At 46.2% G+C, this 25,255-nt stretch overlaps 1 protein-coding gene across 1 annotated transcript in view; it reads left to right on the top strand.

The window, feature by feature from the left end:
- Window positions 1-13,064: 13,064 nt before the first annotated feature.
- The window catches only part of XPO7 (exportin 7), a 48,333-nt gene continuing 36,142 nt past the window's right edge, over window positions 13,065-25,255 (top strand). The window contains exons 1-2 of the mRNA XM_063448488.1: window positions 13,065-13,179; window positions 22,821-22,967. Coding sequence (XP_063304558.1) covers window positions 13,093-13,179; window positions 22,821-22,967 — 234 coding nt within the window. The 5' untranslated portion in view covers window positions 13,065-13,092. The remainder of the gene's footprint in view (window positions 13,180-22,820; window positions 22,968-25,255) is intronic.

Here is a 25,255-nt window from a genome sequence, read left to right as displayed (position 1 = left end):
ACTTATTTTTTAGTTATATTTAATTTTGTTTCTTGATGTTTACCTAACGACATTTATGGAAATCGTTCTCTATGCCCTCTGGCCTTCCTGGTTCATGACCAGGAATACCCCAGCTACACTAGCTCCTCTATTACCACCAACCTCCCCAGCTCCATGTGCATAATTTCTCACCTTACTCCCAACATGTGTAGCCGTCTTCATTGATCGCACCACTTGCTCTATTTGTAAGGTTATACTCACCTTTTCTTTTTTTCATTATGGTCCTCGCTGTGCCCCTGTAGTGAATTTACTGCTTATAACAAATACACTTGAGGTTTTAGTGCGGCTGTTCTAAGCTACAATTACTATAATTTAAAAAGCGCAGTCAGTAAAGCTACCTTTTGCAAGTACATGTATGTTTCTAACCACTATGTCATGTTTTGACTATTGTATCACATGCCATGTTTATCTTGAACCTGCCTGTGGCAAAAATAAATAATTTTTCTTAAAAAAAAAAAAAAAGGAGAAATATGGAGGCAATGATTGCACTCTACATTGCAGAAGGGAGAAGTTTGGAGAGATTTAGCTTCCATGGTTAGACTATGTAGCTCACCTGGCTGGGAAAAAATAGAGTGGACTGGAGGAGGATCAGTGGACAGGAGGAGGATATTCTGTTGTTGTTTGTTTTGCTGCGTGGATGATGCTTAGTGCGCGTATGGTGTTATCTCTCGCTTCACGTCCTGGGATAAAGCCAACTTGGTCGGGATGCACTAGTTCCGGGAGGACTCTTCGCATTCGTGTCGCGATGATCTTCATTAACAGCTTCAAGTCCGAATTCAATAGGGATATCGGCCTGTAGCTTGCGCAATTGGCTGGGTCTTTACTGTCTTTAGGGATGACAGCTATCGTCGCTGACAGTGAGTCTCTCGGGAATGTTCCGTGAGCCTGGGGCTTTGTTTGTTTTTGAGCTTTTCAGCGCCATCTAAAGTTCCTCCAGCGTGATGGGATCCTCCAGTTCCTCTGCCACATCTTGGCTTAGAGTTTTGGTGACATGTTGTTGCAGGTAGACTGAGATCCGCCTATCCCTGAGGCGGCCTGCCTCCTCTGAGTCTTCTGTGGGTAGGTTGTAGAGATCCTCATAGAATCCCCTGAATGCTTTGGTGATTTTATCTGGTAGTTGTGTCTGTTGGTCTTTGGTCTTGATTTTCGTAATGTAGCACATTCTCCTTTTCTTTTGTAATGTCCTGGCGAGCAGGGGGCAACATTTACCCGAGTATTCATAGAAGAAGCATCAGGATTTTCGAATGGTATGCTATAGCTTTTGTTGGAGTATATCTCTCAATTTCTTTCTGGTTTCCAGTAGTTCCTTGTAGCTGTCATCTGATTGTGTGGTCTTATGGAGGTCTTCAAGTTCCGCGATGCATTTTGTCAATTCGTCCATGTGTTGTCGCTGTTCCTTCTTCCTTCTAGTACACAGTTTAATAAGGTGGCCCCTGACAGCACATTTGTGCGCTTCCCATTCCGTTAGAGCCGGCACGTCTGGGGTGTCATTCTCCTCAAAATAGGTGGCCAGTGTCGATCGGATGTCCGCCACTATGGGGCAATCGTTAAGAACCGCTTCATTCATTCTCCATTGTCGATCTCTGGGTCTGAACAAGGGGACTTAATGCTAGTCAAGACGGGGGAATGGTCCGACCATCCCATCGTGCCGATCTCTGCTGTGAGGAGTAGAGGCAAGAACTCTTGGGCTAGGAATACATAGTCCAGCCTGCTATAGTGCTTATGTACAGTGGAGTAATACGAGTAGTCTCTCTCGCCAGGATGTAGGACCCTCCAACAGTCAGTGAGGCCGGCATCGAGCAGTGCTGCTCAGATTGCCTGTAGGCCGTGGGGTGGGAAGGAGCAGGTCCCCCTAGAGGTGTCAACTCTTGGGTCAAGGGCTACATTCATATCTCCCACTACGATCAATAGGCCCTCACAAAACCTTTCTAGTTTTTGTAATGTCCCTTGTAGGAATCTGTGTTGTCGGGCGTTCAGGGCATAGATGCTTGCTAGGGTATAGGTGCTTCCGGCTATGGTACCTTTAAGGAAGAGAAATCGTCCCATGGTTTCGGCTTGAGTGTCTGAGCATTTGAACGGTATCGAGCGTGCGAACAATAGCAGGTTTGGCAGGTTGGTGGTTGGCGAAGTACCCCTGGGGGTATCTCGCGTCTCTGAGTGTCGGGCCTGACTCCCCTCGAAAGTGGGTTTCTTGCAAGAATGCGATGGACACTCTCGCAGCTCCGAGGGAGCATAGTAGATGCGACCTCCGCTCCGGGACATTTAGACCCCTGACATTGTTCGACGAGATGCGGAGAGGCGCAGGATCGAACCCCGACCCCATGGCTGCCAGGAGAGGGAGGGGGAGTTTGGGTATGTGGTGGGTTGGGGAAGTTGAGAGGGCGATAGAGAGGGTGTGTGAGGTCTGTGTGTGAGCTTGTGTGCCCTTTTGTGAGCTTGTGGTGACTTCACACCTGTGGCAAGGGCGTTGTGCGGAGCAACTCGAAAGGGCAGTCCGCACCCCCCTGTACCAGGTTCGCAGAGGTGTCCGTCACGGGGTGTCTGTCCCGGGGAGCACCAGCACAGGAGCCGACTCTGTCAATACTCCCTATCTGGTAAATACGTTAGAAGCAGTACCAACCATGTCCCACCCCCCTGGCTGAGGTAGGCAGAGTGCTACGGGAGGCATAAGGGTTCCGGTGCTGTGGATGCTTGCCGTTAACATGGGGTCATGTGTGGTCTTTGGGTCAACATGGTGAGCCAGTCTCGTCCCCTGGGTCACAGGTCGAGGGGGAAGGCCCCTGGGTACGGGCTAGTCGGGGTCGGGCCTGCTCTCCTCCTGTGGTCTACTCTCCGGTTTAGTGTGTTCGCGATAGGATGTTACTTATACCCCCATTTAAGGTCAGCTATTCTGGGGGGTCAGGTGGATGCTCGTAGTGTCTCTGGGAGGTGAAGGACGCTTGTAACTACCGTCTGTCCTAATTTGTTACGTGAGGGCATGAGCTCCCCCTGGTCCCCGTCCCCCCCTTGTCTCCCTCCCTAGTTCTCAGCATCATCTCCGGGCTGCCTACGTTACCCTCTTCCCCTTCCCCTCCTCCATCTCTCTCTTCTGAGGGCCCCGAGCACTATTTTAAGCATCCATATTGCAAATCGTTATAGTTAGGCAACAATAGCATCCCCTACGGTATTCAAGTCTCTGTTCATGGTGCCCCGGGTGTTTCCCTCCCCGCTCCCTACTCCCTCTCAAGCCCCCCAATTACTGAAACCAGTGTCCGGCATATTCATGTTGGGGATCGTAGCTGATGCAGGGGTGTCCACAGGCCTGATCCTCCGCACCCTGCCCCCCTTTGGACCCCCAGTGTCATCAGGGGAGCTCGGAGGGCCTGGTTCGGTGCGTCCATACACACCATAGCACATGAACAGTCCCATGGTAGGTCCCTTTTGCTTGTCCCATCCCCGACCTGTTCCCTCCCAAAGGCTCTTTCGGTGCGTTGTGTAGTCCCGTGCTTATAGTGTGCCCTCTGTGCTGTCCGCACTATCCTACTGGAGTCATTCGTTGTGTCCATTCCGGTGTGCTGCTGTCCTCGACATGGGAGGTGCCTGTGTGTCCCCATAGAAGGCCTGAGCCCTTCAATTAACTTAAGTCCCTTGCAGGTCGTGATTCCCGCCCGGACCCCACCCAAAGAGTCCCGGGGGTGCCCCCCCTGCAACCGCGCGCTCCTCAGCTTGTGTGTTCAGTTCTGTCCCCAGTGGCATTCACTACTCACCAGTCCCCAGAGGCTTATAGTGTGCCCTCTGTGCTGTCCGCACTATCCTACTGGAGTCATTCGTTGTGTCCATTCCGGTGTGCCGCTGTCCTCGACACGGGAGGTGCCTGTGTGTCCCCATAGAAGGCCTGAGCCCTTCGATTTACTTAAGTCCCTTGCAGGTCGTGATTCCTGCCTGTACCCCACCCATCTCCTCATAACACTGATTCGACTCTTTCGCTCACCCTGCAGGTTGATGGAACCTGTCTCACTCCATCATGTCAAGCTCTCTGTCTAGGTGTCATTTTGATCATGGCCTCATCTTTGCGGCTCATGTCCAGTCTTTTGCTAAAACCTGTCGATTCCATCTTAAAATCATTGCCCGTGTCCGCCTCTTTCTTACACAAGATGCTTTAGTAATCGCATGGATTACTGTAATTATATCCTAATTTGTCTCCCAAGATGCCGTACTGCCCCCCTACAATCTGTGATGAATGCTGCTGCCGGGATGATCTTTCTCTCCTGTTGCTCCTCTCACATCTCACCACTCCTTACACTGGCTTCATGTACCCTACAAGTGTCAATTCAAAATACTAACCCTTACCTAAAAACCTCTAACCAACTCTAGTTCTAGTCTTTAATCCTTTAAGAAGTCCCTCAAAACCCATCTTTTTAAGAATGCTTATGGCCTCCCCGAGTAACTTCTATCTCACAAACCTGCCTCTTGCTCTCTCCTAAAGGGCCACACTCCACTCTCACCTCCAGTTCTGCTACTTTCCCACCATATTTATTTGCTGTCTCCCTCAATACCCTTCCTATTGTGTTCTATGCCCCACCTCCTCTAGACTGTAAGCTCATATGAGCAGAGTCCTCATCTACCTATTGTTTTTGTAACATTTCATTATTGTCTAATTTCTTATATTCCCTTTTAGTGTGAAGCACTGCGGAATAAGCTGCCACTATATAAGTACCAATAATAATATTAATAAACTATCTTCTTTCTCAAAAACAAATGATGGTTCTTCAGAGATCCAACATATTTTTTTTAAATACTCCAATAAGCTTAGTAAGGTACTGTGTCAGGACTCCTAGGAGACCCAACACGCAGGGTGTAATAGAAAAACGTTTACCGGACCTTAGAGTGGCCGGGCTGTACGTTTGACAGAAAGAGAATGGTCAAGACCAAGCCGGGTTCGAGGAATACAGAAATCACGAAAATGAGTATACTAGCTGAGTCAGGGAACCAGATAAGAGAGTAGTTGAGGTACGAGAGCCGAGTCAAGAACAGGAGAATGGAGAGCAGTCAGATAGTCAAGGTCAAGATAACAAAAAAAGAACAATCAGGAAAGAAGTGCTATTTGGAACCAAACAAGAACCACAACAAGGCAAAGTCCTATGTGTGAACCAACCTTTTATAGGTTCGCTCTTTAAATTGGAAGCCACGCCCCACAAATGGTCGAATTCTGACATTTTGGTGGGCCGTGATGTCATCGGCGGCATGACGGCGGCACATACGCGGCGTCATGACGTCGGCACGCGCGTGCAACGTCATAAAAGGGGCCGAGTCACAGCGGCCAAAGTGGGAACTGCTGGAGTGGAGTCTGGGAGTAGGGATGCCGTCCAAAAGGTGAGTGAGCATGACATACTGGCAGTCATGCTGTAGTAGAAGCATGTCCAGTGCCACATTCATTCATACCCCCACCACCACACGGTTGTCACATTAGATTGCCACTGCATTTGAAGCACACTATACAAATGTATATAATATTTCTATGGGACCTCCAGTTCAAGGTAAGAGAGAGACATGATCCTCTGCAATTTCCTGGAGACATATGTCACCTGCAAACTAACTACAGAACAATGAGATGGACTGGAAAATCCCATTACCCTCGAAGAGCTGGAATGGGCATTAAAATGCTCACAAACAGGGATTGCCCTGGGCCCTGACAGCCTCACACTCAAATATTACAAGACATATAGTGCAGTTCTATTCCCGCATCTGCAAGTTGGCCAGAACTCTCTCCTAGATGGTGGGACCCTGCCTAGGAACATGCTCCTTGCACCCATTACAATTCTACATAGAGAAGGTAGGGACCCCAGCTTGCCCCAGAAGGGAAGGACACCATATCGTTGCTGAGCAGCCATAGTCACACCTCCCTGCATGTGACTTGCACAGCCTTCCTAAAAACATCCTGTAAAGAGTCATCTAATGTATATACTTTCTTTATTGCAAATGCTGTTTAATTCAGAATTTCTTACCTCCTGCGATGTTAATAGATTGCCTCCTGTATATAATTTCTATTTACAGATCAGGAGCTAAAAACGTTTAAAAATAAATTTACGTCTGTTTGAGAGTAAAACCATATTTTTTTCATGCAGGCTGTGTCAGTCACAGCCATGGGAGGTGTGGCTATGGCTGCATAAACAGAATCAAAAGTAATTTAACTTCTAAATGGCAGTGAATTGAGCAGTGAAACTTCAGACAAAAAAAAATCTGGTAACTATAGTGTCCCTTTAAGCTTTTCACAAAAATGAATTCAGGAGATCCTACATAGCCTACTCTATCTGGATCAGTTCAGTTTTATACAGGGAAGGGAGGCTAAGGACACTGTGAGGTCCTAAATGTCTCCTCTCAATGGATACTGAGAAAGCATATGAACAGGCTTTTATGATGACAAACTGGAACAAATGGGATTCGGACCGGCTATTTGGATCTGGATTAAGGTTATTTTTTTAACAATCAAACAGCAAGAGTGAAGGTTAATGGAGCATTAATGGTTGCCCACTCTCTCCACTCTTGTTTGTTCTTACCCTTAAGCTCCTGCTGGAAGACTTCAGACTCCATGGGGGGGATTAGGGGGATGTGTAAAATGAGGTTGAGAACATAAGGTAACGGCTTACACTGATACTATGATGCTACTGGTGAGTCAGCCAACAAAAGCACTGCCAAATCTTATGCATTTGTTCGCAGAATATGGACAGCTGGCAAATCTTAAACTAAATTCGGACAAATGTGAAATTCTGAACATTACAGTCCCTCGGGTGGAGACAACAAGAATAAAATCCCAATTCCCTAACTTGTGGTGTGTGGAAATGGTTAAATACCTTTTAAAATCACCATAAGCCCATTCATAACAGCAACCAAGAGCATGACTAATGTGGTGATTACCTGACTTTAGCACCTCCTTTTTTTTAATTCCTTATTTCCCTAATTTTTCCACTTTTACAAAGAGGAACTTATTTTTTAGTTATATTTAATTTTGTTTCTTGATGTTTACCTAACGACATTTATGGAAATCGTTCTCTATGCCCTCTGGCCTTCCTGGTTCATGACCAGGAATACCCCAGCTACACTAGCTCCTCTATTACCACCAACCTCCCCAGCTCCATGTGCATAATTTCTCACCTTACTCCCAACATGTGTAGCCGTCTTCATTGATCGCACCACTTGCTCTATTTGTAAGGTTATACTCACCTTTTCTTTTTTTCATTATGGTCCTCGCTGTGCCCCTGTAGTGAATTTACTGCTTATAACAAATACACTTGAGGTTTTAGTGCGGCTGTTCTAAGCTACAATTACTATAATTTAAAAAGCGCAGTCAGTAAAGCTACCTTTTGCAAGTACATGTATGTTTCTAACCACTATGTCATGTTTTGACTATTGTATCACATGCCATGTTTATCTTGAACCTGCCTGTGGCAAAAATAAATAATTTTTCTTTAAAAAAAAAAAAAAGGAGAAATATGGAGGCAATGATTGCACTCTACATTGCAGAAGGGAGAAGTTTGGAGAGATTTAGCTTCCATGGTTAGACTATGTAGCTCACCTGGCTGGGAAAAAATAGAGTGGACTGGAGGAGGATCAGTGGACAGGAGGAGGATATTCTGTTGTTGTTTGTTTTGCTGCGTGGATGATGTTTAGTGCGCGTATGGTGTTATCTCTCGCTTCACGTCCTGGGATAAAGCCAACTTGGTCGGGATGCACTAGTTCCGGGAGGACTCTTCGCATTTGTGTCGCGATGATCTTCATTAACAGCTTCAAGTCCGAATTCAATAGGGATATCGGCCTGTAGCTTGCGCAATTGGCTGGGTCTTTACTGTCTTTAGGGATGACAGCTATCGTCGCTGACAGTGAGTCTCTCGGGAATGTTCCGTGAGCCTGGGGCTTTGTTTGTTTTTGAGCTTTTCAGCGCCATCTAAAGTTCCTCCAGCGTGATGGGATCCTCCAGTTCCTCTGCCACATCTTGGCTTAGAGTTTTGGTGACATGTTGTTGCAGGTAGACTGAGATCCGCCTATCCCTGAGGCGGCCTGCCTCCTCTGAGTCTTCTGTGGGTAGGTTGTAGAGATCCTCATAGAATCCCCTGAATGCTTTGGTGATTTTATCTGGTAGTTGTGTCTGTTGGTCTTTGGTCTTGATTTTCGTAATGTAGCACATTCTCCTTTTCTTTTGTAATGTCCTGGCGAGCAGGGGGCAACATTTACCCGAGTATTCATAGAAGAAGCATCAGGATTTTCGAATGGTATGCTATAGCTTTTGTTGGAGTATATCTCTCAATTTCTTTCTGGTTTCCAGTAGTTCCTTGTAGCTGTCATCTGATTGTGTGGTCTTATGGAGGTCTTCAAGTTCCGCGATGCATTTTGTCAATTCGTCCATGTGTTGTCACTGTTCCTTCTTCCTTCTAGTACACAGTTTAATAAGGTGGCCCCTGACAGCACATTTGTGCGCTTCCCATTCCGTTAGAGCCGGCACGTCTGGGGTGTCATTCTCCTCAAAATAGGTGGCCAGTGTCGATCGGATGTCCGCCACTATGGGGCAATCGTTAAGAACCGCTTCATTCATTCTCCATTGTCGATCTCTGGGTCTGAACAAGGGGACTTAATGCTAGTCAAGACGGGGGAATGGTCCGACCATCCCATCGTGCCGATCTCTGCTGTGAGGAGTAGAGGCAAGAACTCTTGGGCTAGGAATACATAGTCCAGCCTGCTATAGTGCTTATGTACAGTGGAGTAATACGAGTAGTCTCTCTCGCCAGGATGTAGGACCCTCCAACAGTCAGTGAGGCCGGCATCGAGCAGTGCTGCTCGGATTGCCTGTAGGCCGTGGGGTGGGAAGGAGCAGGTCCCCCTAGAGGTGTCAACTCTTGGGTCAAGGGCTACATTCATATCTCCCACTACGATCAATAGGCCCTCACAAAACCTTTCTAGTTTTTGTAATGTCCCTTGTAGGAATCTGTGTTGTCGGGCGTTCAGGGCATAGATGCTTGCTAGGGTATAGGTGCTTCCGGCTATGGTACCTTTAAGGAAGAGAAATCGTCCCATGGTTTCGGCTTGAGTGTCTGAGCATTTGAACGGTATCGAGCGTGCGAACAATAGCAGGTTTGGCAGGTTGGTGGTTGGCGAAGTACCCCTGGGGGTATCTCGCGTCTCTGAGTGTCGGGCCTGACTCCCCTCGAAAGTGGGTTTCTTGCAAGAATGCGATGGACACTCTCGCAGCTCCGAGGGAGCATAGTAGATGCGACCTCCGCTCCGGGACATTTAGACCCCTGACATTGTTCGACGAGATGCGGAGAGGCGCAGGATCGAACCCCGACCCCATGGCTGCCAGGAGAGGGAGGGGGAGTTTGGGTATGTGGTGGGTTGGGGAAGTTGAGAGGGCGATAGAGAGGGTGTGTGAGGTCTGTGTGTGAGCTTGTGTGCCCTTTTGTGAGCTTGTGGTGACTTCACACCTGTGGCAAGGGCGTTGTGCGGAGCAACTCGAAAGGGCAGTCCGCACCCCCCTGTACCAGGTTCGCAGAGGTGTCCGTCACGGGGTGTCTGTCCCGGGGAGCACCAGCACAGGAGCCGACTCTGTCAATACTCCCTATCTGGTAAATACGTTAGAAGCAGTACCAACCATGTCCCACCCCCCTGGCTGAGGTAGGCAGAGTGCTACGGGAGGCATAAGGGTTCCGGTGCTGTGGATGCTTGCCGTTAACATGGGGTCATGTGTGGTCTTTGGGTCAACATGGTGAGCCAGTCTCGTCCCCTGGGTCACAGGTCGAGGGGGAAGGCCCCTGGGTACGGGCTAGTCGGGGTCGGGCCTGCTCTCCTCCTGTGGTCTACTCTCCGGTTTAGTGTGTTCGCGATAGGATGTTACTTATACCCCCATTTAAGGTCAGCTATTCTGGGGGGTCAGGTGGATGCTCGTAGTGTCTCTGGGAGGTGAAGGACGCTTGTAACTACCGTCTGTCCTAATTTGTTACGTGAGGGCATGAGCTCCCCCTGGTCCCCGTCCCCCCCTTGTCTCCCTCCCTAGTTCTCAGCATCATCTCCGGGCTGCCTACGTTACCCTCTTCCCCTTCCCCTCCTCCATCTCTCTCTTCTGAGGGCCCCGAGCACTATTTTAAGCATCCATATTGCAAATCGTTATAGTTAGGCAACAATAGCATCCCCTACGGTATTCAAGTCTCTGTTCATGGTGCCCCGGGTGTTTCCCTCCCCGCTCCCTACTCCCTCTCAAGCCCCCCAATTACTGAAACCAGTGTCCGGCATATTCATGTTGGGGATCGTAGCTGATGCAGGGGTGTCCACAGGCCTGATCCTCCGCACCCTGCCCCCCTTTGGACCCCCAGTGTCATCAGGGGAGCTCGGAGGGCCTGGTTCGGTGCGTCCATACACACCATAGCACATGAACAGTCCCATGGTAGGTCCCTTTTGCTTGTCCCATCCCCGACCTGTTCCCTCCCAAAGGCTCTTTCGGTGCGTTGTGTAGTCCCGTGCTTATAGTGTGCCCTCTGTGCTGTCCGCACTATCCTACTGGAGTCATTCGTTGTGTCCATTCCGGTGTGCTGCTGTCCTCGACATGGGAGGTGCCTGTGTGTCCCCATAGAAGGCCTGAGCCCTTCAATTAACTTAAGTCCCTTGCAGGTCGTGATTCCCGCCCGGACCCCACCCAAAGAGTCCCGGGGGTGCCCCCCCTGCAACCGCGCGCTCCTCAGCTTGTGTGTTCAGTTCTGTCCCCAGTGGCATTCACTACTCACCAGTCCCCAGAGGCTTATAGTGTGCCCTCTGTGCTGTCCGCACTATCCTACTGGAGTCATTCGTTGTGTCCATTCCGGTGTGCTGCTGTCCTCGACACGGGAGGTGCCTGTGTGTCCCCATAGAAGGCCTGAGCCCTTCGATTTACTTAAGTCCCTTGCAGGTCGTGATTCCTGCCTGTACCCCACCCAAAGAGTCCCGGGGGTGCCCCCCTGCAACCTCAGCTTGTGTGTTCAGTCCTGTCCCCAGTGGCATTCACTACTCACCAGTCCCCAGTCAGCCCAGGCCAGTACCAGCAGGCCTACTCCTCTGGGCTGTTCGGCCCCCCTCTTCTGTGTGGTCGTGCGGTCCGTTCGGCAGGTGGGTCCGCGGAATTCATAGCGGACAGTGGGTCTCGCCTCATGGCGATGGCTTTGTCCAGTTTCGCACCCGGACAGGTGGCAGGTTAAGGGCCCTCAGAAAGCGTGGCACGTCTTCTGGCCAGCGAGCCGTAATCCATGTGTTCCCATTCTTCGCCTGAAGGCTGAAGGGAAAGCCCCACCGATATGGTATCCTCTTGTCCCGCAGCATACCCGTCACAGGGCGCAGTGCTCTCCTAGCATTGAGCGTTAGGCTTGATAAGTCTTGATACAGGGAGACTTTCTTTCCACAGAACGATATGGAGGTCAAATCTCTCGCAGCGGCCATTATCTTATCCCTCAGGCCCTGCGCGGTCATGCAGCAGATCACATCTCTGGGGTTGCTATCTTGTCTCGCCGGCCCCAGGGCTCTATGTGCGCGGTCCATGGGGATGTCTTCGGGCGCCTCCCCTCCCAGCAACTGTGTGAAAATAGCGCTCAGTGTGGCCTGGAGGGGATCGGTCTCAGTTTCTGGCAGGCCGCGGATACAGATATTATTGCGCCTACTCCTATTTTCCAAGTCTTCAACCTGTCTGCGGAGGGTGACTAACAGGTTGCCCTGTCTGGTGACAGCTACTTCTGTGGCTCTGTGCTGGTCTTCGCAGCCCTGGGCCGCCGTTTCCATTTCTTCCACCCTCTGTTCCAGTGCAGTTAGGTCTGTCCGCAGGCCTGCCAGTTCTTCTCTCAGCGCCGCTCGGAGCTCTTGCACCAGAGTGCCTGTGTCGTCTTTGGATAGCATCCTCGCTGAGATCTGGGTGAGTTCTGCTCTTATCTGTGCCAGGTCTTATCTGTGCCAACTCGCCCGTGTGTTCCCTGCCGTGTTCTCTCCCGCGCTCTCCGAGCCCAGAGAGGCAGGCGCCATGTTGTCAGCAGTGTGCACTCCGACGGAGTGGCGACAAAGTCGTCCATCGGTCCTGTGTTGCGTCTCGGGGAGTTGGTCTCTGCCGGTCCGGGGATGTTGGGCTTCTTATTCCGGACCATAGCCCCTGATTTTTTGCCTATTATCGCTGTTTAGTCGGCCAGGGGTGTGGCGCACGTCCACTTGCGTCCTGCACCATACTTGTCCAGGCCACACCCCCGATGCAGTTATTTCTATGTTACATTAAACCATGCTCTTCTTAATCTACATGGTATGCTGACACTCAAGAGGAGGAGAACGTAATATTTAATGTTGTTTTGTGTATAGTCTCCTTGTCACCCACATTTACACATATTACTTGCTACTTCTTGTTATTATGTCTTTATATTCTCATTTTTAAATATTTTTTATTTATACCCCATGTTGTATTATGTATAAGGAATCAACAGAAAGTCCAATCTGTCCAGAGATATAACCAATAAGTGTGGATAGACTGTAAGCTCCTGTGAGCAGGGAGCTTACAACCTTTCGTTCCTGTAAGTTTTCTTGTAATTGTCCTATTTATAGTTACATCCCCCCTCTCATAATATTGTAAAGCGCTACGGAATCTGTTGGCGCTATATAAATAGCGATAATAATGAGGAAAATTATTATTTAATAAACACATTGTAGGCTTTGTTTTGCCTCCAAGGTTGAACAATTGTCCTGGCCCTCATAGGTTTAAGATGGCAACAATATATCGATATAAAAACTATGGGGGGGGGGGGGGGTAAACTGGCTTAGGACCACCATTCACCCACCCCCCACATGACCGGCCGCCCGCCACTTTCCTCCCTTTTTCTAAATGGTCGCACGTCTGCAGACGTCTGTCCTGCTACGCTTACCCTTTCGTAACATTGCCCGATTCCAAAATGGTTGTTTGCAAAACAGTTTTCCCTCTACCAAGATGGTCGCCCGTAACCCACATCTCTACCAGGAGACCGCCGCTTTTTAGCCCCGCCTCTGTTGTCTATGGTTGCGGGGATCCCTGGCTGGGCATGCGCAAACCGTTGAATGAGCGCTCGCGCGTGCGCTCTACGTTCCAGTGGGGGGGGGGAAACACAGGAGCATGAATGGAGCAAGATGGCGGACCCTGTGCAGGTGAGGGGGATATTCAGGATCTGGGATGACACTTGGCCGTGTAAGAGGGAATGCATGCTGTGCCGGGGAGGCTGGGGCTGCGCAGCGTGTCGCTTTACGGCGGCTGCGGGCAGACACACAGGGAGAGTGCAGAGAGCCAGGCAGCAGCCTGAGGCCTGCTGTGGGTACAGCTCCTGTATAAACACACAGGGAACGTGGGAGCTGCACTGCCGGCTGCCAGGCTTACTCCAATACAGCATACAGCCGCTCTGCTTGTGACCTGTGTGTGCACTCAGACATGGGGCTCTGTGAGTGCTGGCACTCAGTGTGATGAGCCTGGAGCTCATGGTACACAGTCTGCACACTGTGTGTGTGTGTTAGTTTAGGGCCCCTAATGTACACACCACACGCATTTGTATGTGTGCACTAGTCACATTATAAAGTGTGTCTGTATTATGATTATGAATGCAACTGTTTGTGTGTGTGTGTGACCTCATGACAGGTGTCATGCTGCTAACCTATGTGTCTTTTATTAGACATTGAGTCTCTTTATTGTCTACCCACAGAATATAAAATGACTATACCTGCCTACAACTTTAATTGTAAATGTGAAAAAAAAAATTAAGTCTGTGCTGGCATTCTTCACCATTATAATAATATTTCAATTAAATTATTTAGAAACTGTGATTTTATTTTATTTTTGGGGTATAAGAGTATGTGTACACCTTGACATTTAAAGGTAGAAATATCAGATCAGGTAGTTGAACATTGCCATTGCAGTTTTATTGCAGAAGTGTGTTTCATCGCTATAGGACTTTCTCTATCTACGTGACAGACAGTGGGTGGAACTTTTTAATCAACAGGGGTGTGTGTGTATATATATATATATATATTACACACACACACACACACACACACACACACACACACACACACTATTGTAAGGAAATACATTTCTGTAATTGTTGACAATTATATACATGACATTAATGCTGCAGAAATGTAACATACCTTATAAGTAAATATCAGGGGATACTAATGGGAGGAGAGAGCATTGGCTTGGGAGACCAGTGAGATTACAGAACACTTATAGTAAAAGGAAATGCGAATGTTCATCTGTTAAACAGGAAACCTGTGAGATGTTTTAAATTCTTTGCAAACTTTACACAATGATACATAATTCGAGAATAATCATTCAGATTGATTGTACCAGTGTATATTGTTGTGGGTGTGATGTGTCCGTAAATTACTACAGCTCAGAGGAAGACTTTGGCTTGTTCCCTATACCTGAAAATGTGGGCATTGCCAATTTATGGTGAAAATACCTGAGTCACCTATTATGATCTAAAATGTACAGTTCCGTTGATGATCCATAATTCCTGGTTTATGCAACATGTCCTTCAAAATGGCTATATAGATGCTACAGTTTGGTTGTCTGACAGGCACCCACTCCCTTCTGCTCCAAGGAGCTTCAGTTGGCTCCACTGAGCTACCGGACATGTTTTCCAGCTGCAGAGGGGGTGGACCCCAGGTAAGGCGTCAAATCATTTTGTTTGACTAGTTACTGTTGCAGGGTACCAGGTTACTCCTGGTGCCATTAAAACACTACAGAAGGTTGTAGTGGCCATGGTGCTTGGAGTTGTGAACACAGGTGTCAGAAGTTAATAAACTGATAAAATATTGTACCATATAGACGAGCTACGTTTATTATTTCAGAGAAGAGTTACATCCTTAGTACTGTGTAAAACTATTAAAAACTAGACTTGGCTGCCTTTATTTTAATGTAATGGCAAATCTATTAAATTGTTAATGTTTTTCCAAGTTTGAAAAAGTGTGAACTATTTGAAATTGCATAGCGTTTTCTCTAAAGCCCACGTTTCATCTGGCGGTAAACCTCTTTTTGTTATTAAATAGCGGTAAGCATATAGTACATTATGTGTCATGTTGGCATTACTTTAACTGGTTTGCTGGTTTAAAATTAACTGTTAAAGGTAGTTTTGTGTAAACTGTCACTTTGCATTCCCGGGGCGGAGTTTGTGACCACTCATGCTGATTTGACATTTCAGTAACAGGCAAAGCATGCAAATAAGTAGTGATGTTATTGTGATAGCAGCGCGGACAGGACACTTGCTGAGTTTGTAAAAAAACCCAAACTATTTGTCTCTAGTGGGGGGAGTGTACACACACTGACCAAGAGCAGGGCAACACGGGGACTAAGCTGATGTTGACTGGCTGAGCGCCATTACTATAATTTAGTTTGGAGAATGTGCTTTGGATAAATGAGTTTAAGTTCAGTATTTCACGTCTTGGCAAATTCCCTATTTAGGTGAAGGAATAATATGGGGTGAGGTTGTCCAGGATTATGGTCTTTTGTTTGTGTTCCAGTGGGTGATAAGTGTTTCATCGGGCATGCATTCAAAATTAAGGTGCATTGTTTGAGTGCTGTGTCACCCTGCCACAACTCTCACCCACTTTTCTTTACACTTTCTTACTTATCTGGTGTGCACAGATAGGACAGGGCGTCCACATGAGGTGTTATCTTCTTATCATAAAAATACATACTCTCTTTTGAACATTCTGACCACCGTTTTCACATGTGTCATTAGTATTTAAATCTCACATCAAAATAAAACCCCCCAAAAATTAAGAGGTTAAAAGTTCAGCTGATCACATGAAACCTTTCCTTTCACATATTAAATAGCAATTACAACTTTAATAAAGTTTGTTTTTTAGAGGTCATATTGCATGCAATGCTTTGTGTTGCTATGCATGACATCTAGCACTAGAAGAAACATGGGCAGTGTATAAAAGTGTAACTGTCCTGGGAGCCCAGTGGCTGCATGTATTCATGGTTATGTGTTTTTGTGGAATAGACCAGTTATACATATGGTCTGTGTTACAAAGGAGAGGGATTTTTTTCCCCTCAAGTAATGGGATGTTTATGTATTATGGGGAATGTGAAGTTCATTATATATTCAGGATGTCTTCAGTTTCAGGCTAGCTTATGATACTGCGCAGCTGGAGTTATACCACTACCAGCAGCAGAGGAGTTAACTGTATGTGCAGCTTTTCATAGCGAAACGATGCACATGCAGACTCCAGACACCATAACCTCTTCAAATTGTTGAAGTGGTCTTTTTGCTTTGAGTAACCCTTTAAGTTCTACTTTGGCTCCTGGCTAATTTGTCAGGAGCTACATCAGTGCTTTGTAGCACTGAGGTCTATGGCGAACCCCCGCGATGAGCGAGACCATGCCTTAATCCTACAACCATCACTTGTGACAGCTGCTGGGATTGGAGAAATGTTGATGACAGAGCTCTGCCTTTTGTCCACTTTTGCCAATCTCAGGCTTGACCGTAAAAAAAATTATTCTTTACTTTGTAATTCTTATGGTATCTTTGAAATGTGTAAGATTTTCAATGAAATTTCAATGCATTCAGCATCAGTATTTCATAAATTGTATATGAAATTCTTAGAAGTGACAGTCGCTTTAATAAAATATGGCTCTATTAACTAAAAGTGGCTCTGTAAATTAAGAGTTTTTCAAAAAGAATCTTTATGAAAGGCTGTATTTGCCTGCACATTTAAAAGCTATACATGAGACTAAGTAGGTAATTGCCAATCTTTCCAATGTTTAACCCCTTAAGGACACATGACATGTGTGACATGTCATGATTCCCTTTTATTCCAGAAGTTTGGTCCTTAAGGGGTTAAAATCACAGCAGCTGTAAGACTGTCAGGCTTCCCTTGTAGTACCCAGCCTCTGTAAACATATGTATGCATCTGCATACACAGCCTGCATGAACATTTCTTCTCTCGTTTGGAAGAGAGCCTGAACAACAGCTGTATATCATATGATTGCTGCACACAGTCTTTTTTTTACAAACTATAAACACTAGTAGCATGACTGGTATGGCTGCTAGTAGCTTGTTCAAGTTTTCTTCTCATCTTTTGTTTTGGGGGGGGGGGGGGGGGGGAGGGGGGTAGGTAATCAACATGCCCCATTAAGCCATGTGAGATGGGTTTATTATAAAAATCCTGACTCCAGGATTAGAGGCCCCCTATGGTGTCTACCTGCTGCATTCATTTGTTGTGCAAGTACTGTCCATTCTACGAAGTGTGAAGGTTTTTTTTTTCCTTTTGTGTACACATTTTTAAATGCACTATGTATTCCGTGCATTAATATTTGAGTCAATTAATTCATATTGTGCCCCTTTAAATGCACTACTGTCAAGAATGTAATCTCTTGCATGGGGTGCCCCCCCACCCATGTCGCTGAAGGGGTTAAAACCCCTTCAGCTACTTACCTGAATCCGGTGCTGGGTCAGGCTCCGCCTACGCTCAGCAATGGCCGCATGCACACATTAGACCGCCCCATTATTCAATGCTTTCCTATGGGGAAAATATGACGCTGGAGGTCTGTGAGGACGTCCAGCATCAGATAACCGACCAAAGGTCGGTTTGGAGTCCGGAAGCCCTCTAGGGCTGTCTGATAGAAGGTTTTACATTGCAGCACTAAGTGCAATAGGGGCACAGCACCCAGGCCACTTCAATTAGCTGAAGTGGTCTGGGTACCTGGAGTGTCCTTTTTAAGTGGTCTGGGTACAGTGTCCCATGTCCCCGTAAACTGCAGCTTAATGTATGTCCCTGCAAGCATTTTCATCTACTGCTTTTCCAGAGAAAAGGCTGTGTTTACATTAATGCCTAGTAACACCTGGCAGTCGCTCAGACAGTCACTAGAGATGTTTCCTGGGTCAGTGCTGCAAAATGGGCAGCTCTGGCATTCAGTGTCTCCACACTCAACATGGAAATGCTGAACATTCCTCATAGAGATGCATGGAGACGCTGAGCATTCATCAGAGAAATGCATTGATTTAATGCATGTCTACGAGGAGATGCTGATTGGCCAGCGAGGTGTTTGGGAAGCATTGGATTGGCTGACATTGTCAATTTTAAATATCTCAGCCAAGGAGGCACGGTGTGGGTGAAGCAGGCGCCGGCCAACCTGTTAGGTGCTTAAAAAAGGTGAGATTTAACCTCATTTAAAGTTGGCTGCCACCTTAATAGTCAAGAAGAAACAAAAGAATATATACCGGCGCTAAATGTATATAAATTCAATGCGTAGTAATAATCATATATACTGGTATATAAATAGTAGCTGCTGTAACACCAAAGTGTAGTCTTTCCTCCTATACCAATCACAATACCGCAAAAACAAAAAAAAGGTGTAGCACTATATACAAAATAAAGAATTATTACAGACCAAAGGGGTATTCCCACCAGGACCAATATTTGTTGTAGATGGTATACCTAAAATATAAAATAAACTCCATAGCGTAATATTGTAATGCATAAAAGTCCTTATATATAATGCATATGGAATAACTCACATTCTTCTGAGCTATTCGCCAAACTCAGGGATAGAAAGCTTGTAGGTCCGTAAAGGTGACCTCCCCTTCTTTAATTCAGATTCAAGTGGTCTTCTCCAGTGCACACTGAAGCTTAAACAAATAGATATATATGGTGCAGTATATTAAGGGAATCAATTCAAAGTGTAATTGTAATATTTTTTTTTTTTGTAAATCTTTCTTTTATTATGGCACATGCGTTATGGGGTACAAAAGAGAAAGAGGAGGCATTGTGGGGTAACATAAGGTAATTACAACAGTAAGACACGTAGTGTGCTCCAAAGAAAGATTGCCATATTTTTTGTTTTAAATTGTGGTAAAATGGTTACGTGAATACAAGCTTGGTTAGTAAAGTAAATAAAACATTAAGCTGATTTTTGTCGTTTAACCAGGTACTAAGGACAACATTGAGCACAGATTTCTATAGGTTTCATGAAGTTTGTCCACCAGGGGACAGCAGTGCGTTGGCCAAATATGTAGACTCAGACATTTTAGTCGCTTTAAGCAGAAAGAAAGAGAATATAAATCACAAAACTATATCACAATGCAAATTTGTCTCATTTGCTCCCATCTGTAAGCGCCATAAGCAATAGTGATTAACTGTGACTTTGCATCATTCGATAAAATAGCATGTAGTATACTAAGAGCTAGGTAGCCTATTAGTCGCGCATATTGTCATTTCAGTATGCCACCTCGATACAAATGTCCCCTTTTACCCTATACCAGTGGTCGGCAGGCTGTTAGCATAGGTTTGAGAGCAGTCCAAGGCTCTCAAACCCCCACCTTTTGACGTGGGGGTCATCTCTTGTGCCGCGGCTGTACAATTTCGGCTGCGAGCAGTCTCATGAGCTGGTCCCCCAGCTTGTCTGCTAGCGTCGGGGCATTGCTGGGTGTGGGCAGTCGGTCGTCCGGGGACTTTCACTGCTGGATGTGGACTCTTAAGAGGGTGATTGCTGGTGCCTGAGGGGCGAGTCGTCGCTACTCGCTGCTTTGATTTCTGTCTTCGTCCCCTTCTGGAGGGCGCCCTGGGGGCTTGTTGTGGGTACTCACTCAGGTGCCGCCGGGTAGCTGGTCGGATCCATGCTGCCGCCTCTCGAACTGCTTGTTTGAAGGCCCGGACCCTGTAACGGAGTTTTGACCATAGGTTGGAGCAGAGTCGGTCAAAGAACTCCCGGGTGTGCCTGGGTGGAGTGGCAAGGGTGTTGCTTGTTCCATGCTTCGCCTTCTTTAATTCCTTCGCTGTGTGCCTTTCTTTGCTGCATTGTGGCTGCATCAGGCCACATGTAGTGGCGCGCTTGTCCGCCATCTTGGGCACTGCTGCTTCCTTTCTGCTTGGAGGTTCATCTGCCATGATGCCTCAGTGTGTTGTGTCCCATGCTGGTGGGGACCGGGATATCCCCCGCCGGTCCAGGGGGGGGGGGGGGGGAGCGATGTGTGAGCATCCCCTCTTCAGCCCGAGAACCGGGAGAGCGGCCGTCTCTCCGCGGCTCCCACCCGTGCAGGCCGCGGATTGTGAAGCGGGCAACTTAGTGGCGGGGAGCCCCGAATCGGGTATCTCCGGACTCCGCATCACCTCCTGGGTGCGAGGGTAGTTGTCCGCTGCGGGCACGAAGCGGTGGTCGGGCGTAATGCCCAGAATCAGGGCCTCAGTTGTGGGAGCTCCCACCATGTGCGTCTTGCTCGATCGGTTGGTAAGCTCCGCCCCCCTGTAATTGTAATATTAATATTAATATATATTACACACACTCACAAAAGTAGAGCCACATATCGGCTCTCTTGCAGAACGTTGTGTAGTTTGGGACTACACTCCCATATGCAGGAAACCAATAACCCAAATAATATATAAATATATATATATGAACTTTATTACATTATATATAAAATTCGAATGGCCATTTAGCATATAAAAATCAAAATAAATACAATACAAAATACTGGGCATAAAGGTGATCTGTCAAGTCCCCAGTACGTGTTTCGCCAATTTTCCTTCGGCTTCCTCAGCTGTGTGAATCTCTCCACCTAAAGTGTTTTTAACACTATAGGGTCAGGAATACAGGCCGACTAAGACTTTTCACTAGAATCTAGGTAAGTAAAGAGGGGTGTTTTTCCTCCTTTCCAGTGCTGCTTCGTGGGTGTTCGTCTTTGCATATCACCTACCCCCGGGCCGTGCTCCGTCTCAGCTCCTCCCAAAATGTTTTTGATTGCCCTGCTTGAAACACACCCCCAAACAGGGGAAACTTCGTCAGTGACGTCTGCACCCTGGCTGTGTTGCATCACTTCGTTCCTATACTCCTTTGCCAGCTAAAAGCACTGGCTAGGGAGTTTCCATAGTAACCACAGGACATGCACTGTGGTTGCTATGGGATGAGAGCATAGGGACTTCTTGTGGCAGGTCTTTTCTGCTCCTCCTTGTCATTCAGTTCCTCAGCACGCCAAGGCATTAACTGACAGCTGGGAGAAAAAACTTTTTAAGTTTTTTGTTTTCCTCCTAATTATACATTTGTTCGTAAAACTGCTAGCACAATGTATAGATAAAATATTATTCTTAAATTAATGCGCCTAAGTTGTTTGGGGCATGCCCTTTAATCGGAGATCATGAGAGCCACACCACTCTGTTCTTTTTACAACAATTTCTCAATCAAATTGAATTATCTCCTTTAGGTCAGCGTGCTCCTTTCTTGCAAATAACTTTAGGAAACAAGCGGTTTCTTAAGAGCATAGTTGAGTTTACAGTAAAGCAGGTAGATTGACATGCAAATTTGGAGGGATACTATAGGCACTAAAACTGTAGCTTAATAAAGCAGCTTCACTGCTCACTTTCTGCTGTTTATGAAGTAAATCACTTTCGTTTCTGTGAATGCAGCCCTAGCTACACCTCCACTGGCTGTGACTGACAGCCTACATGAAAAAATGGTTTAAATGAACACTATTGTGTTAGGAATAACTTGGTAAACTCCTCTTTCCAGTGCCGTCTAATCTTTCTCTGACTAATAATGCACAACAATGGGGGAACCTAATGCGCATGCATTATGTTCCATAGGAAATCATTGCATTAATGCTTTCCTATGGGGATATAAAGACACTGAACATTCTCATGCAAAATGCAAGGACATCCTTTTTCGGTTTCAGAGTTGAACTCCAGGAAAAGCCAGGACGTGCCTCTAGTGGCTCTCTTGAAGACAGCCACTAGAGGTGGAGTAAACCCTGCAATCGAATGAAACCGAATGTGCAGTAAAGGAGGTGTAAACATCATCTCTTTACAGGAAGTGTTTAGGAAGCCTGTGCAAGTTACACACAGGGAGGTGTGACTAGGGCTGTATAAATAAAGTGATTTGACTCCTAAATGGAATAGAATTGAGCAATGAGACTGTAGGACCATGATCTATACGACACCACTGCTGTATTAAGCTAAAGTTGTTTTGGTGCCTATAGTGTCCCAGTAAAGTCTGAAATGTGGTCTCTTAAAGCAATTTAAGTGGAACCTTTTGCATGAGCTGTATGCCAAATTAAGTAAACCACCCGCTTTGCTACCAATATAGCCTATATAAAAGGAACACTATAGTCACCTAAACAACTTAAACTTACTGAAGCAGTGTTGGTGTGTAGATCATGCCTCTCAGATTTCACTACTCAATTCACTGCCATTTAGGAGTCAAATCAATTTGTTTCTGTTTATAAAGCATATGCCACTCCTTCCCTGGCTCTGATTGACACAGCCTGCATGAAAAAAAACTGGTTTCACTTTTAATCAGATGTAATTTACCTTAAACAATTTTATCTCTTGCTCTGTAAATTGAACTTTAATCACATACATGAGGCTCTTGCAGGGTCTAGCAAGCCATTAACATAGCAGGGGATAAGAAAATCTAAATTAAACAGAACTTGCAATAAAGGAAGGGTAAACATTAGATGACTCTTTACAGGAAGTGTTTATGGAAGGCTGTGCAAGTCACATGCAGGAAGGTGTGACTAGGGTTCTTAAACAAAGTGAATTGACTCCTAAATGGCAGATAATTGAGCACAGAGATCTATACACCAAAACTGTTTAATTAAGCTAAAGTTGTTTTGGTGACTATAGAGTCTCTTTAATGTACTGAATAACACAATAAGGGATTTTATGATCAAATGTGTTTCTTAATTTAATTCACAGTTGTCAAGACACTTGTAGAGTACATATTCTGTTCAATGTCTCATGATGGTTATAATGTTATTTGTATTGCATGATGTGACTTTTTTGATTTTCTATTTTGTTAGAGTCTAGCTCAGCTAGAGATCCTGTGCAAGCAGCTATATGAGACAACAGACACCAGCACACGTTTGCAAGCAGAGAAGGCTCTAGTGGAGTTTACAAACAGCCCAGAGTGTCTGAGCAAGTGCCAACTGCTCCTGGAGAGAGGCAGTGTAAGTGTGGTGCTTTAAGAGTTTGATGCATGTGTAGAATTATCAGGATGTTTTCTCATGGGTTAGTGATTACGCTTTTATCTTGGAATAATGGGACATCATTCGCAAGTAATGTTAAAAGGACCCTTTCCGCCCCAAAACTAATTTAGCTTGATTTTGCAACTGTTGACTCGCTATTCAATTTTATGTTACTTATGAATTAAAGCAGTTTTGTTAATGCAGCCTAGTCCTCTCTCTCTGGTACAACTGACACAACCTCCCTACACACTTCCTGAAAAAGATAAATAATGTTTAAACTTGCCTCATTGCAATGTGTTTAATTTAGAATGTATCTCATGCTCTATTAATTGCCTGCAGCAGCCGCCTCTGTATAATTTAAGTTAAACTAACAGAGGTAAACACAATCAGAATTATTTACTCAAGAGAGAATTTTGCAAATTCAAAATTGAATATCACATTTTAGACCAAAATAGCTGAAGTAGTCACATAGCTACCTTTTTTTTATTTTTTCTAATTCAGATATTTTGGCCACAAATTAGAAATTCACTTTAAAGGACCACCATAGTGCCAGGAAAACAAACTCGTTTTCCTGGCACTATAGTGCCCTGAGGGTGCCTCCACCCTCAGGGTCCCACTCCTGCCGGGCTGAAGGGGGAGGAAGGGATTAAAAACTCAACTTTCTCCAGCGCCGGGCTCCCTCGGCACTGGGGACTCTCCTTCCTCTTCTGACGTCACTGGCTGAATGCGCATGCGCAGCAGGAGCCGTGCGCGCATTCCGCTAGTCCATAGGAAAGCATTCGCAATGCTTTCCTATGGACGCTAGCGTCTTCTCACTGTGAGAAGTGCTGAAGCGCCTCTAGCGGCTGTCAATGAGACAGCCTCTAGAGGCTGGCTTAATCCATAGGTAAACATAGCAGTTTCTCTGAAACTGCTATGTTTACAGCAGAAAGGGTTAATCCTAGATGGACCTGGCACCCAGACCACTTCATTGAGCTGAAGTGGTCTGGGTGCCTATAGTGGTCCTTTAAGTTTCTTCAGTTCTCACTTTGGTTAAAGGGATCCTATAGTGCCAGGAAAACAAACCTGTTTTCCTGGCATTATAGGCTCCTAGACTGCCCACCTACCTCAGGAATTCCCTCCCGCGGGGCTGAAAGGGTTAATTCCCCTTCAGTCACTTACCTGAATCCAGCGCCGATGTCCCTCGTCGCTGGGTCAGGCTTCGCCCATGGTTCTCCCCAGCCGGCGGGGGAGACCTAATGCGCATGGGCGGCAATGGCCGCGAGCGCATTAGACCTCCCCATAGAAAGCATTATTCAATGATTTTCTATGGGAAAAATCTGACGCTGGAGGTCTGTTAGACAGCCACAGAGGGCAGACTTAGAGCTGCAATGTAAACATTGGAATTATCTGGAACTACAATGTTGTACATTGCAGCACTAAGTGCAAATAGGTCAAAGCACCCAGACTACTTCAATTAGCCGAAGTGGTCTGGGTGACTACAGTGTCCCTTTAATAACCCTGACCGTTCTGTAAGATCAGTTTGAAAATGTCCCAGAATGTGTGAATGAGGCTGCAAAAACAAAATTATTTAACTCCTAAACTGCAATGTGACATTAACCTGTAGGCAGAGCTGCCAAGGCCGGATGCCAATCCTGCAACTCATTTATTGGCTGAGTGTGTTTGGTCTCAGCCAATGAATACACCTTTTGCCTAGAAATATGCAGACAGTTGACTCTAAGTTCTGGGCTGGCTAATAAAATCCCAAAGATGCGGTCAGTGGTGGAGATACACCTTCATCAGCAAAGGGATTAAACTCGGTATGTGCAGAGTTTCATGGAGAAACTTTATATAGACACCAGCCACCGTGACCATGTCAAATCACTGAAGTGGTGATGGTGCTTGGAGTAACCCTCTAAATGCTGGCATAGGTGAGCATCAGGGAGATATGAGTTAATTGTAGAAAGTGTATGTGTGAATTGGTATCTGCCTGTATGAACGAGTGCATGAATGGTTCAGTGCGTGAGAGTGTGTAACTGGTTTGGTATGTGTGTAAGTAGCAGTTTTGCCTGACTGCAAAATTCTAGGGACATTTGTCATTCCCTGTTCTACCTGCACGCTTTATTTTTTTACCTCCTTACCAGCATTGTATGAGTTAATTCCATTAGCTTGCAAGGCACTTAATATTAGAATGTCTGCTCACTTATATATGGAGGAATTGATTGTGTTCCCCAGATTTTGTCGTTTGTATCGATCTCAGGGTTCCGTATTAAACTTACTAAATCATGATG

The sequence above is a fragment of the Pelobates fuscus genome, chromosome 3, assembly GCF_036172605.1.
Source record: "Pelobates fuscus isolate aPelFus1 chromosome 3, aPelFus1.pri, whole genome shotgun sequence".
NCBI classification, from domain to species: Eukaryota; Metazoa; Chordata; class Amphibia; order Anura; family Pelobatidae; genus Pelobates; species Pelobates fuscus.
The sequence above is the reverse complement of the archived record's forward strand: the minus strand, read 5'-3'. Positions and strand labels throughout refer to the sequence as shown.